The sequence below is a fragment of the Lathyrus oleraceus genome, chromosome 2 (assembly GCF_024323335.1).
Source record: "Lathyrus oleraceus cultivar Zhongwan6 chromosome 2, CAAS_Psat_ZW6_1.0, whole genome shotgun sequence".
NCBI classification, from domain to species: Eukaryota; Viridiplantae; Streptophyta; class Magnoliopsida; order Fabales; family Fabaceae; genus Lathyrus; species Lathyrus oleraceus.
Window position 1 is genome coordinate 290,216,794 of NC_066580.1, and position 27,249 is coordinate 290,244,042.

At 35.5% G+C, this 27,249-nt stretch overlaps 2 protein-coding genes across 8 annotated transcripts; one reads left to right on the forward strand and one right to left on the reverse strand.

Annotated features, from left to right (window-relative positions):
• Positions 1 to 1,028: 1,028 nt before the first annotated feature.
• On the reverse strand, positions 1,029 to 5,028 carry LOC127119172 (alpha-glucan phosphorylase, H isozyme). Of its 7 annotated transcripts, none has more exons than XM_051049355.1 (11): positions 4,766 to 5,028; positions 4,583 to 4,638; positions 4,446 to 4,481; positions 4,130 to 4,319; positions 3,789 to 3,881; positions 3,529 to 3,557; positions 2,783 to 2,896; positions 2,623 to 2,671; positions 2,023 to 2,178; positions 1,775 to 1,934; positions 1,029 to 1,338 (listed from the first exon to the last, which is right to left on the reverse strand). In XM_051049355.1, exons 1-7 carry the CDS (start codon positions 4,889 to 4,891, stop codon positions 2,821 to 2,823), a joined length of 606 nt encoding a protein of 201 aa, XP_050905312.1. In that variant the 5' UTR covers positions 4,892 to 5,028; the 3' UTR covers positions 1,029 to 1,338; positions 1,775 to 1,934; positions 2,023 to 2,178; positions 2,623 to 2,671; positions 2,783 to 2,820. The 7 variants fall into 7 exon arrangements, 6 of the variants coding, with proteins under 6 accessions (XP_050905312.1, XP_050905315.1, XP_050905314.1 ...); XM_051049358.1 differs by lacking the exon at positions 1,029 to 1,338 and adding an exon at positions 3,028 to 3,056 and having other exon boundaries at positions 1,609 to 1,934; XM_051049357.1 differs by lacking the exon at positions 1,029 to 1,338 and adding an exon at positions 2,988 to 3,056 and having other exon boundaries at positions 1,609 to 1,934.
• A 5-nt stretch (positions 5,029 to 5,033) lies between these two features.
• Positions 5,034 to 26,515, forward strand: LOC127119171 (uncharacterized). The gene is made up of 10 exons (XM_051049353.1): positions 5,034 to 5,533; positions 5,610 to 5,741; positions 12,801 to 12,889; positions 13,340 to 13,428; positions 13,538 to 13,641; positions 13,737 to 13,839; positions 13,918 to 13,993; positions 14,101 to 14,206; positions 24,975 to 25,506; positions 26,198 to 26,515. The coding sequence occupies exons 1-10, from the start codon at positions 5,275 to 5,277 to the stop codon at positions 26,289 to 26,291; spliced, it is 1,584 nt and encodes a 527-aa protein (XP_050905310.1). The 5' UTR covers positions 5,034 to 5,274; the 3' UTR covers positions 26,292 to 26,515.
• The last annotated feature ends 734 nt before the right edge of the window (positions 26,516 to 27,249 follow it).

Here is a 27,249-nt window from a genome sequence, read left to right on the forward strand (position 1 = left end):
CACATTTTCAAACCCTCTTATAATCCTTAATAACCTAATTTCGTAAACTCAATAAACTCACCCACGTGATGTACAACACACTCAAACCTATTATCCATTCTCTATTCAAGATAAATAATGTATACAAAATTAATGAAAAAGATGCAACAAACATAAAGGTGCAATTTTTAACATGCTATAATAATGTTAAGATGAAAAAAACACAAAGTAAACATACCTTTGAAATAATGGAAGTATACAATGGAGGTGGGTATTATGGAGCTTTTGTCTCTCTTTGAACACCTTTCTCTTATGGGATTTATAGGGTTTACGCCTCCTCCTCATCTTTAGTATATCTCTTTGTATTCTCTTCACACTTTAGAACAATGATTTTCGTCTATCTTTAATAATATTTGTCTTCTTGGGAAAGTTGATCTCTCTCTCTCTCTCTAAACGTGTCTGAGGAATTACCATCTATAATAACTAGTAACAAACCCGTGCGTTCACACGGGTTCCCGTCTGAATTCATAATATGCTTTGTCAACTTTGAATTCATATTTTCATATCGTTTTTAGAGATTTACATACACAAGCTAAGATTCACTATTGGTGCATTTTGTTTTCTTTGTTTGGGTTCACTTATCAGATCATTGGACACAAATTGATTGACATAGAATATAACAACTTGTAACAAAATATCAGATGTTGCGGTATTTGTATGTTGTATGGATGCTACAAAATTTATCTTGTATAAGATTTTGAGACACTTCAACTTGAATGAATAAAGGACACATGTTACTTGTTAATGTAATGTTTGAGAGATTTTGTAAATTTAATTTTTATGCTCCTGGCAAAATAAATAAAGAAATGAAAAACTTGTTGAATAAAATGGCTGTATAATTCATTTAGTAATGGTTTATTCACCATATAAAGTTCCTTACTTGACTTTTCATTAGATTCACTTGCTTTGTCATCATCGGGTTCAATTAACGTTCCTTTCTTTCTTTTGTTTTTGACATGCACAGACAAATCATTATATTAACAAATCACTAAAGTAACAAAAATGATATTTTTGAAAATCAAAACATTGCTTTTGTCAATTTAGATGGAAGACAATTTTGTCAAGAAAAAAATAAGTGCTCACGACTTCTGTAGAGTTTTTGGCATTCTTCTTGCTACCACTTGCAACACTTGCAACACTTGACTTGGTTTATATTTTTGAAACTTTCACACAAATGAAACCTGAAGTATGTCAGTAGAAAAGAAGTGACTGCGGCCTTTAGAACGCTTTGGGGTATTATGATGTCGATCTTTTCAAGAACTGGTCTCTTCCAAATTAGAATTTGTATCTAGTTGAACTCTGAATATAAATATGTGATTAAAGACAATGAATTTGAAAAACATGGCAAAATAATAAAGTTCATACATATCTATAACAAACTGTTGAACTCACATATAACAATCCTAATAAACAGACTAACACGTGTCAATCAACCACATGCTTAACCAACCTGCTATAGTAGGTCCTCAAAAGGATGTTGAAATCACTCAAAAATGAATTACAACAGAAGTTGTATAAAACAGATCTTGAAATCACTCAAAAATGAATTACAACATAGAATTGTTAAGCTTGTAAAGAAAAACAAAAAAACCTCCCCAAATTCATTCATCTTTCGAACTAATATTCAGGAAAAGAAACTAATTTGAATTTCACCATAAAGGTACATTTGTAAGTAGACATATTAATATTTCAAGAAAATTTGTTTAATAAAATACTTTAGACATAATTCATGTACCAGATTCTATGCGGCCGATCATAATTTGTCTAGCTGCTTCATTATCCACATCCATATAAACTCATACGTAAACTTCTTCAAGCTCATATTGTCTTTTAAACACTAATTCCTTCATCTTATTATCTTTTAAAATATTTAAGCGTTGAACTTCAACCTCAACCTGTATTAATATAAATAGTCAAGCTACTAAAATTCAAACTATGCAATTAAAATTGCAATGCAAGTTCAAGTCATTGAAAGTTTCACACCTGCTTAATGACATCATTAGAAAGGCATCCTCGAATTGACACTTTGTCAAATGATGCTGAAATTAATCTAGTAACATGGCTAAAGGCTTATTGCTGATCAATTGACATCTCCATAAGCTCTCATAACTCTACCAAGAACTTTGTAAGCTCTTGTACCTACAAGAAAGCAAAATTATATTCATTATCTCTGAACCCTCAATCCACCATCTTGTTATATCTATTTTGATTTTCATTTTATGTAGCAGCGGAATCAACCAATTCAACACGAATAAATATGCAATTGAGCAGAGAGAAAATCAATCTTTTACTTAAACAAAAAAGTTTTACAAAAGAAAATATTGTTCAAAGAAGTTGTTACCGAGAAATCGGTATTTAAAAATAGTAAGAGTAAGGATAATAGTGAACTCAAGATCATATATAGGCAAACTTAAAAATTAAAACGAATAGGTAAAAACCATTCATAACTTTTGCAAAAGGGGTTAATCAATTCATAAGACAAAAACCAAACATATTCATAAGCTTTTAATAAATAAACTCACATTCATAAGAAAACTCAGGATTAACTAAAACAAATGCAAATGAATAAGTAGAGTTTTGAACCTGATAGAGGTATATAATTGATTCAACGTGTCTTCTTTAGCTTTTTCAACTTGGCCAAGAACAATTTCACGGCAACCAAACAATCAGTAAAGGCATTAAAATCAACATTGTCAAAAAGGAAATTTTTTAAACATATAATATGTCAAAAACCAAAGCTCACCTTTGGTACATTAGTAGCTAAACTGTTTAATACTGCTTCTACACCGCCATAGACTTCTTGAGACATCTATCAGAGTTCTTCCTCAGGATCAACATGTATTCAGGCCATTGTATCCTAAGATAGTATATGAAAATAAAATAACCACAAGTCAATAATCACAAATTCAAGTTTACTTATCAATTATAGCCTAAAGTTAAGAACCCACAATTGATCTAAGTGCCTTCTTAGCTTTTTCACACACAAACCTTTTATCTTAAGAGGCTTTCAGCAGCAACTGTAACATCAGTTGAAATTCAATCAAAATAACACAATTCAACACTTTATAAACATCACCACACCAAAATAACAATAGAACAATAAAAGAAACTTGAATGAACATCACATACCAAGTCATCAACATTGTTTCTTAGGGTGATATCAATGCTAATTTTGACAACATCTGATTTCCTCATTTTGACAACATATATGGCATTATTTCTTAAGGTGATATTAATGCCAACTTAGAATTGGTTGAGCTCATGTGACACCGACACATTAGAATTAAACAGAAACACACAAAAATAAAACACTATATTAAAACATTTGTGTGCATTCTCTTCTGAATTAGTGAATGACAAAAAACAATTGTACCTCAACAATGAAACTATGCATCATCTGAAAAATTGCATTCATAGTGAAAACAGAGTTTAACGAATTGAATTCTAGCTACTAATATAACTTAAGCATGGAAGAATAAGTTTACTTACGTCAAAGTACTCTTATGCAAAAACCACACCTGCAACAAAATCAATTAACATATAGTGAATATGCTAAACTCGTGCTAACCGTAGTTGAATTAAATGAACCAATTAAATCATGACTCAGAGGTCTTTTGATTCAATATTTTGCTAGAAATCATGAAGTATTGCCCAATGAAAAATGTTTTATCTTTTTGTAAGGCACCGCCTCTGTAATCTCAATCATTTCTGCCAAATGAAAATGAGATTTACCAGATGAATTAACTTACATGAAGCGATGCACTATAGAGAAAGTAATGCTGCTTCGGCCGTAGGAGTATCCCACATTTTGTGGCATCACCAGGATACAAAAACGAGCAAATCTACACAATAATTTTTTTAATTATGAAACTGCTTTACTGAACTTTATATTTAATTCTTCTCTATAATGAGATATGATAATCAATGTTGAGGAGGAAACAAAGTTCAATAGGATTTGATTTAAAATCTTATAAAGGCAAAGACATGCTTATCTCTCTAAGTATTTCATTTTTATAATTATAATAAAAACAAGATCTTTGACAATATCAAGGTTATTTCTGAAAAGTATTCAATATTCTCTAATACCGACATGTTTTGCTCGTGAGTGAAGAACTGAAGCAGGTTCAAGTTGCCCACCATTGAATGTAGACAAATCAAAATCATCCGCGTACGCTTTCGGTTCCCAGAGGCGAAGGCTGATGGTGTTCTTGGTCTGATATCCAAGAATCAACACGTCATAAGCTAGTGCTTGCATAACTTCTCCGCATACCCATTGTCGGCTAACATACACACCAAACCGTAAGTATTTTCACATAGCTAGCCTAACCTTCAATATCATAGCAAATCATGTACCAAAACATTGTAAAAATAATTTTCACAAAATAATTCAGTAGATTTACACTTACATTACATAAAGGTTAACCTCGACCTGGCCAAATAATCTGATAAAGTACAAATAATGATGAATTTGTATTCTGAAATCAATGGTGGAATGAAGGAACATTAACGGCGGTAAAAAAATTATGCAAGGAGTGTAAATCACCTTTTTGGGACGGTGGAGAGAAACTTTTTCCCGTGTTGAACAGAACCAGACAGAAGCTGCAACAACGGTGGAGTTAGGAATAGAGGTGGCGAAATGAAGAATAGAATGAAACAGAAACTGCAACAACGATGGAGTTAGGGACGAAGGCGGTGAAATGAAGAGCAAAACGGAACTTAGCTGTACCGACGTTGGTGTTGGCTCCGCAGATGGCAATGAGGACAGAGGTGAGGGTAATGGAGAGGGAGAGATTTGAATATTTAGAATGTCTTTTAATATTTTAATAGAATGACTTTTGAGTACTCTATACATTGATAAATTTTATCATTGAAAATTGAAAAGAATTTTTTAAATTTTACATGAAAATTAAAAAATTTACTATAGTATATTTAGACTGTAATTAGGAAAAAATAAACTTAAATTAAAAAGGGTTTATGGTAAATTGAGGAGAGGAATGCCAATTAAAAAAAAGCAGCAATGTGTTGTAATCTTGGACGAGTCAGCCGAGTTTGAATGTACGCATACATTTCCGAAAGAATTAACTTGTGTAGCCATTTTCAAAGAAGCTTCTCACTCAACTCCACAATTCATCCTCATTGGTGTCAGACATCGGCGTTGGCACAGTGGGCAGGTACTTTTTGCGTCACAATCTTCGCCGTTTTTTGCTCAACCCAAACCCTAATTTTGAGAGAATAATGTGGCCTGCTGCTGTTACTTCTACCCCTAACCCTTCCTTCTTCCTATTCCTTCCCTCTAACAACAAACCCTCTCTTTTTCATCCCACTCCACGCCGCCTCCACCTCTCCCGCTCTTCTCCTGATTTCAACGGTTGGGCCCTCCTCGAGACACCCGCCCGCCCTGCATCTTCCAACAAAGGTTTATCATGTTCCGCCGTAGTAACTGTTGGAACTTCCCTCGCTCTCATGCTTGCTTGTTTCTCCTTATCCAGAAAAGGTTCGTCGTTTATGTTTCAGCTTATGGCTCTACAGTTGCTGCTGTTCAACATTTAATTTGCTGTGCGTTGATTTAGGTTTCAATATTCAATTCACAAGCCCGTGGCAAGGAATGTGGAGTACAGTTGCTAATACTCGTCGTGATCCAGACGAAGCTGTGGAGCTTTACGAATCCAACGAGACCACCATAGAAGTTGTTACGGAAACTGGTATACACGACATTTGTTGTGATTGTGTTCATTTTTTATATTTAATTTTGCTTTATTCATACCTTAGACTAAATACTATTTCTTAATTCACGTCTGGAAGTGTGGATAGGTGTCCAAATGGTTCCTGCAATCAAGGAAATTATTATAAGGAACTCCTAAAACTAGGCTTATACTAATCATTATCATTTTAAAAATGGCACCGCCAACATTTTTTTGAACCTTAAGAAAGGTGACCAATGTTGTGGTTTTACCCTTAAATTTGGTCCTTGACATATGAGACCACATGTGTTGCATCAGGCGACAAATTAACATCTCAGGTAGCAAAAACTCAACAGCTATGCACCTTTCACTGACATATGAGACCCTTAAATTTTTTTTAACTCTAGTTTTTTTCTTCTTCTTTGCATTCAATTATTAAACTACTATTACTGACGGCTAGACTTTGATATTCATTGAGAAAGGACTAGATAGAATTGAGACAGAATCTAAAACTGAATTATGTTCTTAATCACAATCTAATTTGACTACATATTATATAGATTTAGGATTGTAACTAACTATTGAGTTGATGTTTCAATTTCAATTGTCATAGCTAATTGATCATAACAAAATTAGTTAGACAATGTGAAGAGCTGGCCAAAGTCAATCTTCCTAAACCAACTAATAGCATACTAACATTATATTCCTAATAGCGTGGTTGACCAAGTGACAACTTGTCAAACCCTCTGAGTTTGTCCCTCAGGAAACTAAAACTTGCTGAAGACGAATGTTTGTTAGAATGTCTGGCCATTGTGCAGGGATGTGTGGGATTATTAGGCTTTTATTAATGACTTTTCTCTTACAAAAAATGTTAAGCTCCATATGTTTTGTTCTTGAGTAATGAAAATGATTGTAAGCTAGAGATACTGCACTGAGACTATCACGATAGATTTGAGGAGCTTTGATTTTGATCTTTATCTTTTGAAGGAGAGATTTCAACTATATGATTTCAGTAGAGATTTTTCAACTTCAGCACTAGACCTTACTACCAATGTTTGTTTCTTAGCCCACCAAGAGACTAGGTTAGGCTCTAGATACATGCCCGTGATGTTGATCTCCCGTCATCGGGGTATAAAGCCTATTCAACATCGTAGAACCTAGTTATAGATAAGGGCTGTTCCAAGTTTGAAGACTTAATAAGCAGACCATAGCCTATGGTGCCTTGGAGATACTTCAAAATCCTCTTTACTGCTTTCTAGTGATCTTTTAGAGGTTCAGCCAAAAATTGACAGACTGTATTCACAGAGTAAGAGATCTTAGGTTTGGCTATGTGAAGATGTAACCAATGTCAATCTTCCTACACCAACTGAAAGCTAACTGCATATTCCTAATACTGACTACTAGCTTTGGTTGTTTATTACGATACTGTGTATGGGCCTAAGTCCAATAAAGGGGCTGATAGGGAAGTTGAGGGAAAATTGCTTATGTGTCTGTTAGTTGAGATTAGAAACTGTATATATGGGGAGGGAACATAGAAAGGGAATCATTCCAATAGTTTTTCAGTTAGTTCCACATAGGTTTGCTGGAGAGAGCATCATCTCTTCTCTTCAATAATGCTAGATCGCATTTTCCATCAATAATGCTACAATATTTCAAAACGTGGAAGAGAAAACAAGGTCATAGATGGTATTTTTATAATTAAAAGTGATCTTATGAGGTAATAAAAAAAGAATTATGATAACAACACTCTCTCTAATTGGTTGAAATTCAAATGGGTCTTACTAAGTTTACGTGGGACCCATAAAATTTAGTGGAACCCATTTGAATTTCAATCAATCAGAATGTGTTGGGTGGAGTGTGTTAGAGAGTAACACCCCTCTAAAAATAATATTTCTTAAACCAAACATGCTAAGATTAGATGTTTTTTTATTAGAGATGCTTTTGTATAGAGTTTGTTATAGGGCGTATATTGTGTGTTATCACTAAGTACAGCTGGCATAGAATTTGTTAGTGCTGTACAGCTGACATAGAATTTGTTAGTGCCTAGCCTTATCAATTCCTTATATATATGGATCCTCTGTACTATGCATTCTTGAGAAATACAATAACATAATTTCTTCTTTTCTCCTTGCTTATCCTCTTAACATGGTATCTTGAGTTTTTTTTTCTTTCTCGATCTCAACGCTTCCATGGCATCACCGTTCAGCACTGACGGTGCTTTCCCTTCATCTCATGTGAAACTTTCACATCTCATCTCCGTCAAATTAGATGAGAAAAACTTTAAACAGTGGAAACAACAGATCGAAGGCGTGATTCGTGGTCATCGTCTTCAACGGTTCATTACGGTACCATGCGTTCCACCGTGTCTTCTTCCCGGTGCCGATCCAGTCACCGGCGGTCCTAATCCTGACTATCTTGATTGGGAACAGCAGGATGCGCTTATTTGCACCTGGTTGCTCTCCACTATTTCCGACTCTCTTCTTCCCAAACTCGTCGACTGCACCTACTCATGGCAAGTTTGGTCGGAGATTCACTGCTACTTCAATACTCTGCTTACCACCAAAGCGCGACAGCTGTGATCTGATCTTCGCAATCTGAGAAAAGGTTCGCGCTCCATCACTGACTTCGTTGTTCATGTTTGTGACATCAGCGAAGCGTTGGTGTCCATCGGAGATCCAGTTCCTCTCTGTACTCTTATTGAGGTAGTTCTGGATGCTCTTCCTGAGGACTACGATCCTATTGTTGCTGCGATCAACAGTAAAGACGACTTGTGTTCTCTTGTTGAACTTGAGTCCAGTCTCCTTGCGCATGAATCGTGACTTGAGAAGAATCGCAAGGTTGTGATCACTGAACCGATATCTGTTAATATGGCTCAAGCTCCACCATCTTCAGTGTCGCACTCGACTGAACATTCTGGTTCTAATTCCACCTCTGAATTTCCCACTGGTACCAGCCATGTAACTGCTAATACCGACACTCATGGCACTGGTTCTCGTGGAGGTAGACATGGTCGCGGTGGTGGTCGTTTTGGAAAGGTTCCTTGTCAGATTTGCCATAAACCTGGACACGATGCCTCCGTGTGCTATCACTGTTACACTTACTCTGGAGCACCTGCTTACTCAGCTCCACGGGCTCCCTTCAATCCTTACACACTGGCTCCACGTCCCTCATTTCATCCATCCTTTGGATATCCTCCCACTCCACGGCCAACACCACCCATGCAACAACAACCACAAGCTTTTCTAGTAGGATCTGACCCTAGCTTTAACAATCAGTGGTGGTACCCTGATTCAGGTGCGTCTCATCATGTTACTCCTGATGCTTCCTCCTTGTCTGGTGCAGAACAGGTGTTTATGGGAAATGGTCAAGGTTTGTCTATCAGTTCTGTAGGCTCTATGAATTTTCCTTTGTCTAATTATTCCAATTCATCCCTAATCCTAAACAATCTCTTGCTTGTGCCACATATCACCAAAAACCTTATGAGTGTCAGTAAATTTGCACAAGACAATCACGTTTTCTTTGAGTTTCATCCTCAATTTTGTCTTGTAAAATCGCAGGATTCTTCTGAAGTTCTTCTTAGTGGCACTGTTGGAGCTCATTCAATGACCTGCCATTCCCCTATTGCCACTAGCAAGTATGCTCTATGGCATACAAGACTTGGGCACCCTCATCATTATGTTCTTATAGAAATTCTTAAGGCCTGCAATATTCCTATCCCTCACAAACCTTCCCTTGATTTATGTTCTGCCTGTTGTCTTGGCAAATCACACAGACTCCCTTCATCTCTGTCCACTACAGTTTATCATAACCCATTTGAACTTGTTGTGTGTGATTTATGGGGTCCTGCACCCATTCTTTCCTCAGGTAGCTACTCCTACTTTCTCACATGTGTTGATGCACACTCTAGATTTGTATGGGTGTTTCCTCTTAGGCTGAAATCTGATACTCACCCAATTCCTTCACTTCAAATCTATGGTAGAACTCCAGTTTAATTGCAAGATCAAAACTGTTCAAAGTGATGGTGGTGGTGAATTCAAACCCCTCACTAAGCACCTCACTGAATTGGGCATCATTCACAGGTTTACTTGTCCCTACACTCACCATCAAAATGGTATAGTTGAAAGAAAACATCGTCATATAGTTGAAACAGGTCTAGCCTTGCTTGCTCATTCCAATATGCCTCTCAAGTATTGGGATCATGCATTTGTCACTGCAACTTATCTTATCAATAGACTGCCTAGTCCTTCTCTCCAAAACAAGTCTCCCTATTTCAAATTGATGCATCAGTCACCAGATTACTCTAGCCTCCGTGTGTTTGGGTGTGCTTGCTTCCCTTTTCTTCGTCCATACAACTCTCACAAGCTAGGCTTTAGATCTCAGGAGTGTGTATTTTTAGGTTATTCAACTGTGCATAAAGGCTATAAGTGTTTAGCTGCAGATGGTCACATCTATATCTCTAAAGATGTGATGTTTCATGAGTCAAAATTTCCATATCCTACCCTGTTTTCCACCTCCCATATTCCTTCTAGTTCCTCCCCTAGCGCTCCCACTAGTGCTCCCTCAGCCATGTCCTGGTTTCCCTCCCCTACTGTCCATCATATCCCTCCCTTAAATCATGACAGTCCTACTGCTCCTCTTTCAACCAGTCCTTCCTCACCCCTTCATTCTGCAAACTCTTCCTCTAATGGACAATCTATGAATGCTTATGTAAATACTCCAACCACTATTGCTGCTAATTCTAATGTTTCCACTCCTGTAGCCTCATCCCAGCCTAGTTCACCCTACCCTAATGCTATCTTTTTTGGTCTTGCAGAAGCAAGTACAATCTCTCCCTCTTCATTACCTCCCTCTAATTCTTCTGCTAGTCCTGCTTCCATCTCTCCTATTCTCCATCCTCAAAATGTTCACTAGAGCTAAGAGTGGTATTGTTAAACCTATGCTTAATCCTACTCTTCTTCTCACTCATATGGAGCATACATCTATTAAACAAGCCTTGACTATCCCACACTGGCTTCAAGCTATGCAGGATGAGTATCATGCTCTTTTGAAGAATCAGACCTGGACATTGGTGAATCCATTTGATTCAAAAAGGCCCATTCGCTGCAAATGGGTCTTTAGGGTTAAGGAGAACCCTGATGGATCTATTAATAAATACAAGGCAAGACTGGTTGCCAAAGGATTCCATCAACAGGCTGGCAGCGTTTTTACTGAGACTTTCTCTCCGGTTGTTAAACCTGTAACAGTTAGAACAGTCCTCACACTTGCTGTTACTAATCAATGGTCAATTAAGCAGATTGATGTTAACAATGCATTCCTCAATGGTGTGCTTGAGGAAGAAGTATACATGATTCAGCCCCCTGGGTTTGAAGCTGCTGATAGGTCTTTGGTTTGCAGGTTGAATAAAGCATTGTATGGGTTAAAACAGGCCCCCAGGGCCTGGTTTGACAGACTTAAAGGTTCTCTGGTGCAACATGGTTTCAAGGCAAGTAAGTGTGATCCCAGTTTGTTTTTCTTCCATACTGACAGTTTAACCATTATGATTTTGGTTTATGTGGATGATATAATCATCACTGGAAACTCTCCATCCTTTATTGCCAGCCTAGTCAAGAGCCTCAACAATCAGTTTTCTCTCAAGGATCTAGGTCAACTAGACTACTTCCTTGGAATTAAGGTAACTCATATGCCAAATGGATCTCTTATACTCTCACAAACCAAGTATATCAGTGATTTACTTGCAAAGGTTAACATGGCTACTGCTAATGGTATGCCCACACCTATGGTGTCTAGTAGCAAATTATCTAAGTTTGGGTCGGCTACTGTCTCTGATCCTACACATCCTACACAGTACAAATCTATTGTTGGTGCCTTGCAGTATGCTACTTTAACTAGGCCTGAGTTATCCTATTTTGTCAACAAAGTGTGCCAATTCTTGTCAAATCCTTTGGAGGAGCATTGGAAAGCAGTTAAGAGAATACTCAGGTATCTCAGTGGTACACTCACTCATGGCTTGTTACTTCAGCCTGCTTCTAAACATCAGCTTCTATCTCAGCTGGGTTTTTGTGATGCTGTCTGGGCAGCAGACCCGGATGATAGAAGATCCACATCCGGTGCTTGTGTTTTCTTAGGTCCTAACCTAATTTCCTGGTGGTCTAAGAAGCAGCAGTTGGTAGCAAGGTCAAGTGCTGAGGCAGAGTATAAAAGCATGGCTCAACTGGCTGCAGAATTATTGTGGATTCAATCTCTCCTTCAAGACCTTAAGTGCAAATTTCAGGTTCCTAGAATTCTCCGTGACAATCTCAGCACTGTCACTTTGGCTCACAACCCTGTGCTTCACAACAGAACTAAGCACATGGAATTAGACATATTTTTTGTGAGAGAAAAAGTCCTAAATAAAAGCTAAATTGTTGCTCATGTGTCTGCCCAGGATCAGTGGGCAGATGCACTGACAAAACCTCTTACTGCTGTGAAGTTTCTTCCTCTGAGGAACAAGCTCAGAGTTGTCAACAAAAGACAGTTGCTGGAAGCCCCATCAAGTTCTAAGGGGGACTATTAGAGATGCTTTTGTATAGAGTTTGTTATAGGGCTTATATTGTGTGTTATCACTAAGTACATCTGGCATAGAATTTGTTAGTGCTGTACAGCTGACATAGAATTTGTTAGTGCCTAGCCTTATCAATTCCTTATATATATGGATCCTCTGTACTATGCATTCTTGAGAAATACAATAACAGAATTTCTTCTTTTCTCCTTGCTTATCCTCTTAACATTTTTGTCAAAAAGTAAACATATTGGTAAATAGTAAATGCTAACTTTTTATAAAAGCGTTATAGTTTTGATCCCTTAACCACTGTCGTTAATGTTTTGGTTATCATTTTCTTTCATGTTTTTAGAATTATCAGGATCTAATCATTGCTCTTGAATACTCATTGTTTTGCTATTTTTTGGGTCTAAATTCAAGATATTTTTCATTGCTTCAATAGTTTAATATTTTCTTTTTAAGATTAAGGTTGAATATCTGCTTTCTGTCTGTGTTGTATATTTCTCGAAATGTCTTCATCTTTTTCTTACTCTTCATATCAGGAGCTACTGAAAAGCCAGGGCGAGTTGCAATACCTGTTTCAGTGGATTCCACCCAAGAAGAAGCATTGTCAGTCTTAAAGAAGTTGAAGGTTTGATTTCATTATAGTAAAATTGAATAATAATAATAATAACTATATAAATATTGTTAGTGTTTTCTTTTCCATTTTGGTATAGGAATGTTATTTGTTATTTTTTCGATATACTGAAAATATGTTTTTTTAATATATTCACTTTTTTTTTTTGACATGTGAAACTTAGTTCTCCACCTTAATTAGTTCAATGTACTGGCAGTTGGTAAACATCGCTCGAGTCTTTTGTTATAATTTTGGTTTTGCTGCTGCATATCTATTTAGTTGATTTATGTATTCTGGAAGTAAAGAATAAGCAAGTAAGAGAAATGTTCATTTGGATAGTATGCACTATTTTTGTAATTTATTCTCTCATCTTGGCTGTATTCCACTATGGTGCACTCAAACTATATTTTGTGGACTCGGGTGGAATTGTAGGCTTGAAATTATGGTTTCTGCTGATTTATCTAGATAATTGAAGATGATGTGGAAGCTAATGAATTGTGTACCAGAAGAGAATTTGCTCGATGGCTTGTTAAATTAAATTCGTCTCTGGAAAGGTTAGTTCCTGTGCATCATGCATGTAACTTCTTTTTCAGAAATTGATTTAGAGCTCAAACATGTAGGTTTGCGTGGCTTCCATTAAAAACGGGTTTCTTTGTCTTCCAGAGATCCAAAACACAGGATTGCTCCAATTGTATCTCTGTCTGGCTCTATAGTTACTGCATTTGATGATATCAATGTTGATGATCCAGATTTTCAATCAATTCAAGGTAAAAAAGTTATGAAACTTAACTCGAACCAAAAATCAAGTTTCTTACATGCAGAGATTTGAATGATTTATAATTTTGCCAACTCGATGCTAAAGTCTTAGCAGAAGCCGGTATGGTCCACAGCAAATTATCTTGGAAGAATAGTTCTAATGGTTGTGGATCTGACTGGAAAGAGGATATACATTTTTTTCCTGATAGGTAAATTTGTATTCCATCACCCCTTTACACTTCAAAATCAAATTACATTGTACTAAATGGAAGATATGTCAACTGCAGATTCATTTCACGACAAGATCTAATGGAATGGAGAACTCAGGTTGAGTATGGATTTTTCTCTGGGATAATTGACCAGGTAAGCTGTTTTAAAAAGACAAATTATTCAGGGAATTTTTTAAATATGCATGATGAAAAACTTCTGTTGTTTGTCATCTCTTGAAAACTGACTTTTTTACAGTCCAGATATCAATTGAAAAAGCAGGTTATATGGATGTGAAAGAGATAACTTCTGCAGGAGTTTATTTGGACATGTTGGCCGGAGATAGTAGTATACTTAGAAAAGTTTTTGGTAAGTCTCTTAGGCTTTCTCTCTATGCTTTGATGTTTCTTTTTCTCTCACTAACAATAACAGTTGAATAACTTAGATACATCAAATTTCTTTCAACTATTATTCCTGGAAACATGGTCATTGTCTTCGAATGGCAGCAGCGTGGTGCTATCTATGCATGGCATATTTTTTTATAGCGTGTGGCTGTCATTTCTAGGACATATATGGTGGTTTTAGCGGCCATGGCAAAAACAATGACAAAATAACCATAAAAAATGAAACAAGAGGGCACAAAGCCTATTAATTGACTTGACGGTTTAAGATTAGACATGATAATATTAGAGTGTTGGGGTAACACCTATAGTAAAAAAGATGGGGGAAAATAGGCTTAGGTGCTTTGGGCATGTAGAGAAAAGACTTGTAGATTATGTTGTAAGAAGAGTAAATTAGATGGAGAGGAGTCGAACAACTAGAGGTAGAGGAAAATCTAGAAAAACTATAAGAGAAAATAATTATTAAGAAAGATCTTAAGATTAACAAATTAAATAGAAACATGGTCTTGAATAGAATATTATGGCGGAATTTGGTCCATGTAGCCAACCCCACTTAGTGGGATAAGGCTTGATTGTTGTTGTTGATTGGGGAACTGACTACGAGTTTATTTTCCTAGTTGACACAACTCACACTACAAAATACATATCTTAGAGAGGTTAGACACCAATTTTTGTAGTTTTGTAAGATTAGGATGACCCTGACTTTGACATATATGGCAATGAATGAGGGGATTCATTACAAAACAAACTCAAGGTGTGGCAGAGAGTTGGTATAAGCCATGATACTCTTCTGGTACTAATTGTCTATCTTGAAATTGGTTCTAGCAACGTATTCCCTCCGTTCCTTTTTAAAATAATTAGGCAATGGAAAATTATTATTAATTTAGTGACACTAAATAGTTAGGCCCAATATAAAACCTAATAGACATTTTACAGCTGTCCCCAAGGGAATTTGAACTGTCCCCTGTGGTTACAGTGCTAGAATCTTACTAGTTACCATTGAGCTAGAACCTCATGGACAAAATGTATTTGTTAGACAGATTTAAATTATTCCTATTTATTTGTCTTCTTCAAATTTCAATGCAATAGTAACTATTGTTTTGTCAATTTTACTCGTAACTATGTATATCATATGAAACAAAGAGGTGGAGTGAGATACTATATTGGTTTTCTTGGTATTTGTAAATACTTAAAACTATATCTGAAAAAGAATGGAAGGAGTAACAATGTCTTTGCTTAAGCTAGTCAAGCCATTATTTAATTGTGTTAACTGATTAATAGAAAATAAATTAAAGGAACATGAAAGATAAAATTGACTGATACTAAAAGTAGGGGATGGACCGTCCCAATTCCTGGTTTGATTTTGAGGACCATTAGCTAGAGTTACAATATGCAAAAAATTAGACGTAGAAAAAAATGGAAAAGAAAAAAGAGCCTTATACCTGAGATATATCAGACACACTTCAATAAATAATCTATGGACCAAGAAAAGGGGTTTGACATGCAAGAAAATGAATTACCAGTTTGTGCACTAGTAGATCCGTAGGACCCTGACAATGCTCAAACCACTAGAGAAAATCTCATAATAATTGAGGCTTGAAGAGGTTCTATAATATGAGGAGTTCCATGTAGTCTCAAAATAAAAGTTTTTTAAGGTTGTTAATAGATCAAGAAAAATAATAATTGAATAATTAAATATAACAATTTTACAAAACTGTCCTTAATTACTATTGGCTGTCATAAAGGTATAGTATGATGTAATAGTTTGAAAGTAGTGTAGACAATATTTAGTAAGGATAAAGTTGGTTAGAATTAATTGATGTTGCATTGAAAACGTAAAAAGACTTTTATTTTGAGACAATTTTTTTTAGCTAAAAAGACTCTTATTTTAGGACAAAGGGAGTATATTTTTAGGACGTGGATCCAAATACAAGAGAAACAATGTCCCCCAGGTTATGAGAAGCTTGGTATTGGATTTTGATGGAACCTGAACAAGGGCAGTAAAAGCCGTGGACATTGTTGAAGCAAGACTGCCTCAATGTTTTGATCACAAGTGGTTGAGTCTTTTTTCTTCTTTTCTGTAAAGATGTTTGTGGCAGGACATAAGAGCTCATTAAAATCATGGAATGCAACTTGAAGCCTATCAAAATATGCAGAAAAAAGACCCATTAACCTTCTTAGGTACACTGACACTTATCAAGTCATCTCACCCTTCATAGAGATGTGTATGATTAGTATTTGATGGCTAACCATATTGTTTTTCAATCATTTTTCTCATAACTAATTTATAAAACTTGTGATTTTCATGTGATAAAATGGGTGAGACATCACAAAATTATATTTAGTATTGGAGTTGGGACAAAATTGAAACAAAGTAATTTGAGAAAGAAATAGATGGAAAATGATAGAAATGAAGTGCCACACTCTTTCTATGATTTAGAAAGGATGATAAGCCTAAGTGAAGATCACCACAAGAAACTTGATTTCTTGATAAAATCAAAATTTTGGTCCAATCCATAACCAAAGGAGCAAAGTTCTCAAAATCACACAAAGTGTTTGTTTAACAAAATTCAACTTGATTTTTCATTTATGATTAGCTCCCTATTTATATAGGTAAAGGGTAGCTTACAATAGTAACTCAAAATTCTACAACTTCAGTCCACTAATCTAATAATAATGATTTGGGAATGAAAGGTCACACACTAAAGGTGGTGGAGAAAGTGAATATTCATTGCCTTGATGAATAATAGCAATTTATAGTCACTTTGATTAATGCATCCCACATTTCTCTTTCTCCCTCCTTCAAAGGTTTACCTATTCATTTCTTTAGCCCATTATTTATTTAGAAACATAAAAGCCATACAATTTTAAAGCTTTAAGAGCTTTAGAATGTTTAAAACAGACAAAAAAAAAACAAGTATTTTTGGCCAAAATTTGACAAGTTAAACCCTAACACATTTTATTACAACATAATTGATTAAAAACATCAAAATGGATCAACAAGCCCACGTGACATGCCGTCTTCATTAGCTTGGACCAAAATGATAAGCCTTAGCCCATTTCCTTTCAATTGATCCCTTGCTCCCACTGGCATGTTCATAAATTATATTACCACACCATTGACTTTCCTAGCACGTGCCCTTGTCATATGACCTCCTAAGCTTTGGATTACTTCATTTAAGTATTGGTTCTCCATGTCCTCTTCATCCCCTCCCTCTTGAAGAATATTCAACCTCAAATTGACCTCATCATCACCTACATTAAAAGGAGATAAATCAGAAACATCGAAAGTGGCACTAACACCATGCTCACCTGGAAGTTCTATCTTGTAGGCATTATCATTTATCTTGGAAAGAACTTGAAATAAGCCATCTCCCCTTGGCTGTAATTTGGGCTTCCTTTGCAAGGAAAACCTTTCCTTCCTCATATGAACCCAAACTCAATCTCTGGGTTCAAACACCATTTTCTTTCTGCCCTTATTTGCATATTTAACATAACTTTCATTTTTCTTCTCAATTTGTATTTTATTTTGCTCATGTAATTTCTTTACAAAGTCAGCCTTAGCTTTTCCATCCTTATGCTTCAAAAGAGAAGTGTTAGGCAATGACAATAATTGAAGAGGTGCTAATGGATTAAAGCCATACACAATTTCAAAAGGTGAGAATTGTGCAGTACTATGAACAACCCTATTATAAGCAAACTCCATATGAGGCAGTCATTCTTCCTACATTTTTAAATTCTTTTTAAGAACGCCTCTAAGGAGAGTAGAGAGTTCTATTGACTACCACTGTTTGTCCATCCGTTTGAGGATGACAAGTTGTGGAAAAAAGTAATTTAGTACCAGTTTTACCCCACAAAGTCCTCCCAAAATGACTTAGGAACTTAATGTCACTATCCGAAACAATGCTCCTTGGTAGTCCATGAAGGCATACCACTTTTTTGAAGAAGAGATCAACAACATGACAAACATCATTTACTTTCTTGCAAGGTATAAAATGTTCCATCTTCGAAAATCTATCAACAACCACAAAAATAGAATCTTTTCCATTCTTTGTTCTAGGAAGCCCTAAAATAAAGTCCATAGAGATGTCAATCCAAGGAAATTCAGGGGTAGGCAAAGGAGTATAAAGTCCATGAGGCATCACCTTAGATTTGACCTTTTTACAGATAATATATTTTTCACAAAACTTTTGCACATCAATTTTCATGTGAGGCCAATAAAAGTGTTCTTGCAACAAATATAAAGTTTTAAAAGCTCCAAAATGCCTCATTAATCCACCCTCATGTGCTTCCCTCACAAGTAATTCTCTAATGGATCCTTTGGACACACATATTCTTTTTTCCTTAAATAGATAGCCAGTGTGTCTTAAGTATCCATTAAAAGTATCCATTTTGGGCAGCATGCTCACAAGAGAAAAATTTAGAAGAAAATTCAGAATCACCCGCATACAAATCCTTAATATGCTAAAGACCGGACACTTTAGTTTCAAGAGTAGAAAGCAAGACATGCCTTCTTGAGAGTGCATCTGCCACGACATTTGATTTACCTTTTTTATGCTTGATTACATAGGGAAATTGTTCAAGAAACTCAACCCACTTAGCATGTCTCAAGGATTCATGATCACTATGAATGACGAATTCTTTGGACAGCAAGTAATGTTGCCATGTTTATAGAGCCCTCACCAAGGAATACAACTCCTTATCATAGGTAGAATTAAGGGCAACCCCTTTTAGCTTTTCACTAAAATAAGCAATTGGATGACCTTCCTGCAACAAAACAACTCCAATTCCCACAGTAGATGCATCACATTCAATTTCAAAAGATTTTGAAAATTAGACAAGACAAGAATGGGTGCTTGGGTGAGCTTTTCCTTTAGGGCAACAAAGGCCTGCTCTTGTTTCTCACCCCATTTAAAACCAACATACTTTTTAACAATTTTATTGAGTGCTGCTGCCAAGGTACTAAAATCCTTCACAAACCTCCTATAAAAACTAGGCAAACCATGAAAGCTTCTTACCTCACTTACATTTTTAGGAGAATGTCACTCTTGAATGTCTTTCACCTTTTTCTCATTAACATGGACTCCTTTAGAGCTCACAATGAAACCTAAAAAAAATCACATGATCGGTGCTAAAGACACATTTTTCTAGGTTGGCATACAAGTTTTTTTTGTCTTAGCACTTGTTAAAGAACCCTTAAATGAATGCAATGATCATCTAAGTTTTTGCTATAAATCAAAATATCATCAAAATATACAACAACAAACTTGTCCAAAAATTCCCTTAAACATGGTTCATTAGTCTCATGAAAGTATTATGTGCATTAATTAACCCAAAAGGCATAACCATCCACTCATACAAACCAAATTTTATTTTAAAAGCAGTTTTTCATTCATCTCATTCCCTTATTCTAATTTGGTGATATCCACTTTTCAAATCAATTTAGAAAATAAGCATGCGCCAAACAATTCATTAAGAAAATCATTTAGTCTAAGAATGAGATGCCTATATTTAATGGTAATATTATTAATGACCCTACAATCAGTGCACATCCTCCAACTACCATCCTTTTTAGGGACTAAAATAACAGGGACAACACAAGGACTTAAACTTTCTCTTACCCATCTTTTACTTATCAATTCAGAAACTTGCATTTGTATCTCTTGAGTTTGTTGTGGATTGTTTCTATATGTTGACCTATTAGACAAAAATGCTCCTGGATTGAGATCAATATGATGCTCAATTCCTCTTATAGGTGGCAGTCCACTTGACACCTCTTTAGGAAATAATTCTTCAAATTCTTGCAAAAGAGACTCAACACAACTTGGAAATTTTTTTCTGTTAGAAATTGTGGTTAGTAAAGGCACCTCCTTGCAAAAGAGCAAGTATAGGGGCTGGTGTGACACAATTGTTTTTTTCACATTTCATTTTTTCGCAATTAAACTTGTAAGGCTTAAGGTGAAGGCTTAAGGTGAACTTCTACACTTTTATTAAGCCATTGGAGTTTGTAAGGCTTAAGGTGAAGTTTTGTTTCCAAATTGAGTTTAGAAACCAAACGTGTGCTAGTAACATTTGTACAACTTACTCCATCAATAATTAAAGAACAAACCTTTCCTTTTTCTCTTTGACTTGTATCCTCCTTTTTGATTTGGCTTCCCAACATTCTTCTCACCATGAGTAAATCTCCACTAGGTATTTCTTCTTCTTCAAACTTCTCGTCATAATCTTCCTCCTCCTCTTCAACAATTTCTTCATTTTTCTTCATAAGCATAGTTCTCTTTGTTGGACATTGAGATGCAATGTGTCCTTGACCTTGACACTTGAAACACTTAACATTTTTGTTAGTTGAAACACTTGAAGAAGGGGTAATAGTTTTACCTTTGTTTTCAACCGTGGCTTCCTTAGATGATAAAGCACCTTTCTTCTTTGTTTTGTCCTTCCAATTTTGAGAATTGAAAGTGGTAGTGCTTCTCCTTCCGATGTCTTTTCTCTTGAGTTGTTGTTCTATCTTGATAGCTTGATGTACCAAATCATCTACTTCCACTTAGTGATGCATCTCCACTATGTCACTTACGTCACCATTTAAGCCATGAAGAAATCTAGCCATTGACGCTTCATTGTCTTACTCCATATGGACTCTTATCTTTGCAACCTCCATCTCTTTGTAATATTCATTAACACTTTTAGAATCTTGAGTGAGCCGCTGTAATTTATTATGCAAGTCCCTATGGTAATAGGAAGGAACAAATCTTCTTCTCATAATTCTTTTCATCTTCTCCCAAGTGTTGATGGCTTGTTCTTCATATCTTTTCTTTTCTTTGACAGTTTGATCCCATCACACCAAAGTATATTCTGTAAATTTAAGGGCAACAACGTGTACTTTTTGAACATTAGTATAATTGTTACAAGCAAAAATTTGTTCAATTTTTGTTTCCCATTCTAAATAAGCATCTGAATCATTTTTCCCTTGAAAGGTTGAACTTTAGTTTTTATACCACTCAATCTTTCCTCTCTAGGCCTTCCCACTCTCTTTCTCTTTAATCTTTCCTCCTCATCAGTGTTATTTTGTAGGTTTTCTAATTGATCAATCTCACATGAATTGCCTCTGTTTGTTCTATCATCATCTCTCTCATTTTAGCTGTGAGAGCTTCCAACAATAGTCTATTAGATTCTATTCGACGAGAGCTACCATCACCACCTGAATTTGACATGGTTAATTAAAAAATAATAATAATCCTCACGTGTTTACACTCAAAATTTGTTTTTTTTTAAATGAACCCTCTTGCCTTTTTCCACTCAATTGTTCTTTTTAGTTCTTTAAAGAAACCAAATTCAAGCACATAAGAAAAACAAATTTCAAATGGTAAATACTTAAAAGGCTAGAAATGAAGGGAAAATGGAAATAAAACAAAGGCAATAAAGGAGAAAAATTAAGACAAAGGAAATTAATAAGGTAAACTAGAATGTCGCAAAAAGTAAATCAATATGGATAATCACAAGCTTAAAACAACCATAATTTATAACTTTTTTTGTTTTTTGTTTTTTTGGTTTTTTGATTTTTGTTTTTGATTTTTTATATATATATATGATTCAATACAAAATAATAAGCATGGAAATTGAAATTTGCAAAAAGAAATGGTCCTATACGAACCGTGCTCTGATACCACTTGATGGCTAACCATATTATTTTTCAATCATTTTTCTCATGATTGGACTAATTTATGAAACTTGTGATTTTCATGTAATAAGATGGGTGAGAGATCACAAAACTATATTTAATATTGAAGTTGAGACAAAATTGAACAAAGTAACTTGAGAAAGAAATAGATGAAAAATGATAGAAATGGGGCGTCACACTTTTTCTATGATTTAGAAAGGATGATAAGTCTAAGTGAAGATCACCACAAGAAACTTGGTTTTTTGATAAGATCAAAAATTTGGTCCAATCCAGAACCAAAGGAGCAAAGCTCTCAAAATCACATAGTGTTTGTGTAACAAAATTCAACTTGATTTTTCATTCATGATTATAGGTAAATGGTAGCTTACAATAGTAATTTAAGAAATTCTACAACTTCAGCCCACTAACCTAATAATAATGGCTTGTGATCGAAAGTTCACACACTAAAGATGGCGGAGAAAGTGGATATTCATTGCCTTGATGTATAATAGTAATTTATAGCCACTTTGGTTAATGCATCACACCTTTCTCTTTCTTCCTCCTTCAAAGCTTTACCTATTCATTTCTTTATTTCACTATTTATTTAGAAACATAAAAGTCACGAAATTTTAAAGCTTCAAGAGATTTAGAATGTTCAAAACGCAAAAAAAAACATGTGTTTTTGGCCAAAATTTGACAAGTTGGGCCCTAACACATTTTTTTACAACATAATTGATTAAAAACATCAAAATGGATCAACAAGTCCACGTGACATGCCCTCTTCATTAGCTTGGACCAAAATGACGAGCCTTAGTCCATTTCCTTTCAATTTATCCCTTGCTCCCACTGGTTTGTTCATAAATTGTATTAGCGCACCATTGACTCTCCTAGCACGTGCCCTTGTCATATGATCTCTTAAGCTTTGGATTACTTCATTTAAGTCTTAGTTCTCCATGTCCTCATCAGTATACAACCTTATCCTAATTCCAAATAGTCAGATGTGGACAAAAAAAACAGGGTTGATACTTGATCCAAGAAAGAAGAGAAGACTTAATGACACAGTAGAACTGTCGTCGTTCACAAGCATTCACAATTTTAGCTTTACTAAGGTGGTCCTTGGCCATTAACCAATGACTTGTTGTCAAAAGTCAAGGTAATGTAATTGGTACTTCTTCTTGAATGAAATATAAGCAAAATGGTATGTGAAAAGTTGACGTATTTAATTAAAAATCAAGATCTGATACATCAACTTTTCAAATACACTTTTTGTTTATATCTCATTCGAGATGGAGTACCATCCAATGATTAGTGAATTGGGAGTTTGATTTTAAATCAGTTGACACCAATGATTAGTGAAATGAGAGTTTGATTATAAATCAGTTGACACCATCCTGGAAAGTGTTTGAAACATTGCAGTTACACGTGATTGCACATGAGGCAGATTCTAGGGTTGGGTTTTGGGTCGTTGACTGATCAGGACAGTGCGTTTTTGACAGCGGGGTGGTTGGAGTTTGAGCACAATTTGCCAAAAGTATTTCTCACTGGTGATCAGTAGGGCATAGTAACCAAACCATATTTTTGATTAAGGTTTAAAACCAAACAATTATTTTGGAAAACCGTTTCATGTTTGTGAGATGGATTCAAACCGGTATGGATTTGGTTCAAAATTGGTTTTGATTAAAATCCAAATTTCAATCAAACAACATCATATGACAATGAACGCTACTGGTTCCGTGAACACCTTCGTTTCTATGAACGCTGCCGAGTCCGTGAACACTGCCGCTGAATGCCGTTGTGTCTGTGACCGTTATCGTTAAATGCCGCCGTTTCCGTGACCACCGCTGCTGAACTCCATCGTGTCTGTGAGAGTTGTTGTTGAATGCCGCCGGTTCCGTGAACACTGCCGCTGAACGCCATTGTTTCTGTGAGTGCCGTCATTGAATGCCACCCGGTTCTGTGAATGCCAAATTAGACTCGGATCTTTGGAAAAGGTCATTTGATTCACACAAACTATTCAAGCAAAAGTAAACGATTCACAAAAACGATTTAGAAACACATAATCAATTACATAGATTTCGAGAAAGTTATGTCGTTTTCAAAGGATTCATTCGAAAACGATTAAGAAAGGCATGATGGCTAAATCAGAGAGAACGTTTGCAAATGGTACCCGGTTTATTGCCTTTGGACTTACTTGGTTCGAATATGGTTTTTCCACAAATGGACTGGGTTTTTATAAATGGTACGGTCTGATTCTAGGTCAATTAAGGGAAACTGTTAGGTCCCAGAGAAAAGACAAACACAAGTGTGAAAATAAGAGATTATTATATTAGTGGAATGAAAAAGGTATTACAGAGTGCTCTTGACTGCACAGGGCCTTGCCCCTACAGAGAGTTGTTGCTCAACTTACTCCCAACCACCCTACTTCTAACAAACTCAGCAAATTTCTGGATATCTCAACTTACTTCCAACCACCCTACTTAAGCAGCACAGCTGTAGAAGAATTGGTTAAAACAATTCTCTCTCTCTAAGTGAGCTGCCGGGGCAGAAGAGGAATAATTCCTCCTCCTTACCATTCGGGTATGCACCCTCCAGGTATTGGAATGTTCTTGGGGCAAAACATCATTTTCCAAGGGCCCAACAGAAACCAAAATTTTTGAACACTCCTAGTGGACAGTGTCCACCGTTTATAGACTATTCAAGGGTACCTCTATTAGGCTATAGATACCATGATGTTTACAAGAAAACAATGGTATAAGATGGTGAAAACATGTATTATTTCTAAAATAATGTCAGCTTTATATAGTCTCAAGCAATAAATACAAAATAAATATGAGAGATAGTTTACATATTTGGGAATACTTATACTAATATTTTCAACTATATCTAACGTTGAATAATGTCCAGCAGTGTGAGCATGGTCAAATGAGATACAATACAAATGAACTCCACATTTTCAGCACCCATTTTATGCTTTTATCATGGTCTGTAAACCAGGTTAATGAATGAAGTAGTGCTTGCTGTATATTTCATCTTTTAGGTTAGGGTTATCACTAAGTATCTAGGAGCTTTTGTTTTACAGGACAGAGTAAGCGCTTTCAGCCAAGCAAACCTTCAACAAATGCACAAGCAGCTGTGGCTCTGACAAGTGGCAGAATGAACGAAGTAATATCTGCAGAAATGTCAAGGTTAGAAGCTGAGGGTTCTGCCAGGCAAGATGTGGCAAAAGAGATCAGATCTGAGCTGCTTAGCCGAGGAGACATACAGAAGTTTTGGGATGCAAAGCTTAGCGAAGAGAAAAATCACGGTTCTGGTATAGAGAGGCTTTACCTTGAGGCAGTCAACAATTTGGTGGAAGAGAAGTTCAATCAAGAAAAGATAAATGCTGAATTTTTAAAAGAACAGGCAGAGATGGATTGTCAGAAGCAAATGATGCTTAGTTTGAAAAAAGAAGTTGATGAGATATCAGATAAGCTCGCCTTGGAGCGAGTCATATATGTAGTTGAAAAGAAAACTGTACAGAAGTTACTCAGAGATTTAGAGTTAAAGCATGAAGAAATTCTTGACACCAAATCCACACTGGAAGCTGAGAAAGAAGCTCTTCAGATGCTTAGGTAATTTATGACTTGTGCTTATTTTTATCCTTATTTACAGTCCAGTCGAGTATCCATTCAGTTGCTATTTTGATTTATGCTTCCAAATTCCAATTTCACAGTTGTTAGGCTTGTAAAGCCTATGTAGTGGGAGCGTTTGGAGTTGGTATTTTGATTTGGTGTCCAAAGTTTACATTGCTATGATAACTAACTGAGGCACCAAATAATTTTTAGTAGAAACTTGTTGAATTTTGCATGATCATGTCTTATATAAAGGGAATTCCACTTGTAGTAACTTGTTTGCCAGGAAGTTAGCAACACTATTTTTTCTTTTTCCTACAATAACAAAATATTGTTTCACTGTTTTCTAAATATAAATAAATTGTCTCGCTGAGCTACATTGGTCAATTGACGCTATTAGTCTATTCTGAAAGTCAAGTTTTTAATAATAAAATCGTGCATATTATGCACATATTTCCATTCACAATCATATCTTATATCTGCAATTAATCTTGTCAACACTCGCATGTCTGAGAAGTTAACAACCTATTTTCTTTTTACATAACAATAACAAAGCGTTTTCTGAGGTCAGCTACATGTGTGAATTTATATGCCAATATATTTTTTATTTCCAAAGCCAAAATTTGAACAAAACCATTTAGCACAAGTTTTTTCAATTCCTTCTATGAAAGTTGAATGTTGAATGTTGCAGAACTTGGGTGGAGGATGAAGCTAGAAGAAGCCAAGCTCGTGCTGCTGTTCTTTCAGAGGTAGGACGTAGATGGAAATGGGATGACCAAGCTTGAACGTAATGGGATGACCAAGCTTGAATGTAGTCAGTCACATCCTATAAATGTAAATTGTTATATTATTATTTACCATACAAGTATAAAATCTTTCGGCTATCATGCTGTTTGGTATGGTCTTTCTATGAGAAAGGTAAACGGAATGAGGCTCATGGTAGCCTCAACCTTCGTTTTTGTATACATCCTAGTAATAGAATCGTGGAAAACACACGGCGATTTTTGAATTTGGATTTTATACAATTGAGTAAAGGTAATAATCAAAATATATGGTACACATTTTAAAAACTTGTGGAGTAAAGTTAATAAAATATATAGTTATTGTGTTGGTTCTTCTATTTTCAGTGGCTAACATGTCTTAGCTAGATTTTGTGCCTATTAGGAGATATTATTCCAAAATTTTGAAGAAATCTAGGTAAGAAAGAAATCAATTCTAAAATTTTCTCGAGCTTCAAAAGAATCAAAATAGAAATTGATTACGATTGGTAAAAAGGTGAATCACTTGTTAGAAAATAAACACAAAAAACTGCGGTTATTTTTCTAAAATGTTCTAAATTATTGCATTCCTTTTATTTTAACGAAATGTGTGCTCAAAGATGATTTTTTTAAGAAAAAGGAGCATGTCTCAAAAGTAATATAGGCTTAAACTCATTTTAGGACCAAAAGATCTCATGGAGCTGTAAATCTCTCCTCCTAGTCGATTAGATATCGGAGCTAATCAATTAGGAATATTTAAAATTCATATTTGGAACCATCTATTATACAAGTTGTAAATAGTTGTAAATAGGTAACCTCTTATAGCCAAGTATTTTGAGAGCTTTTAGAAGGTTATAATCAAGAATCTCCTTATATAAGGAAATAAAATCTTAAGTTAACTTTTAATCAAATAACAAACAAAGCATGAAGTGCCTCAAACGTCTCTAAACCAAAATGAGATTTTACATAGGATGATCTTGAAGCA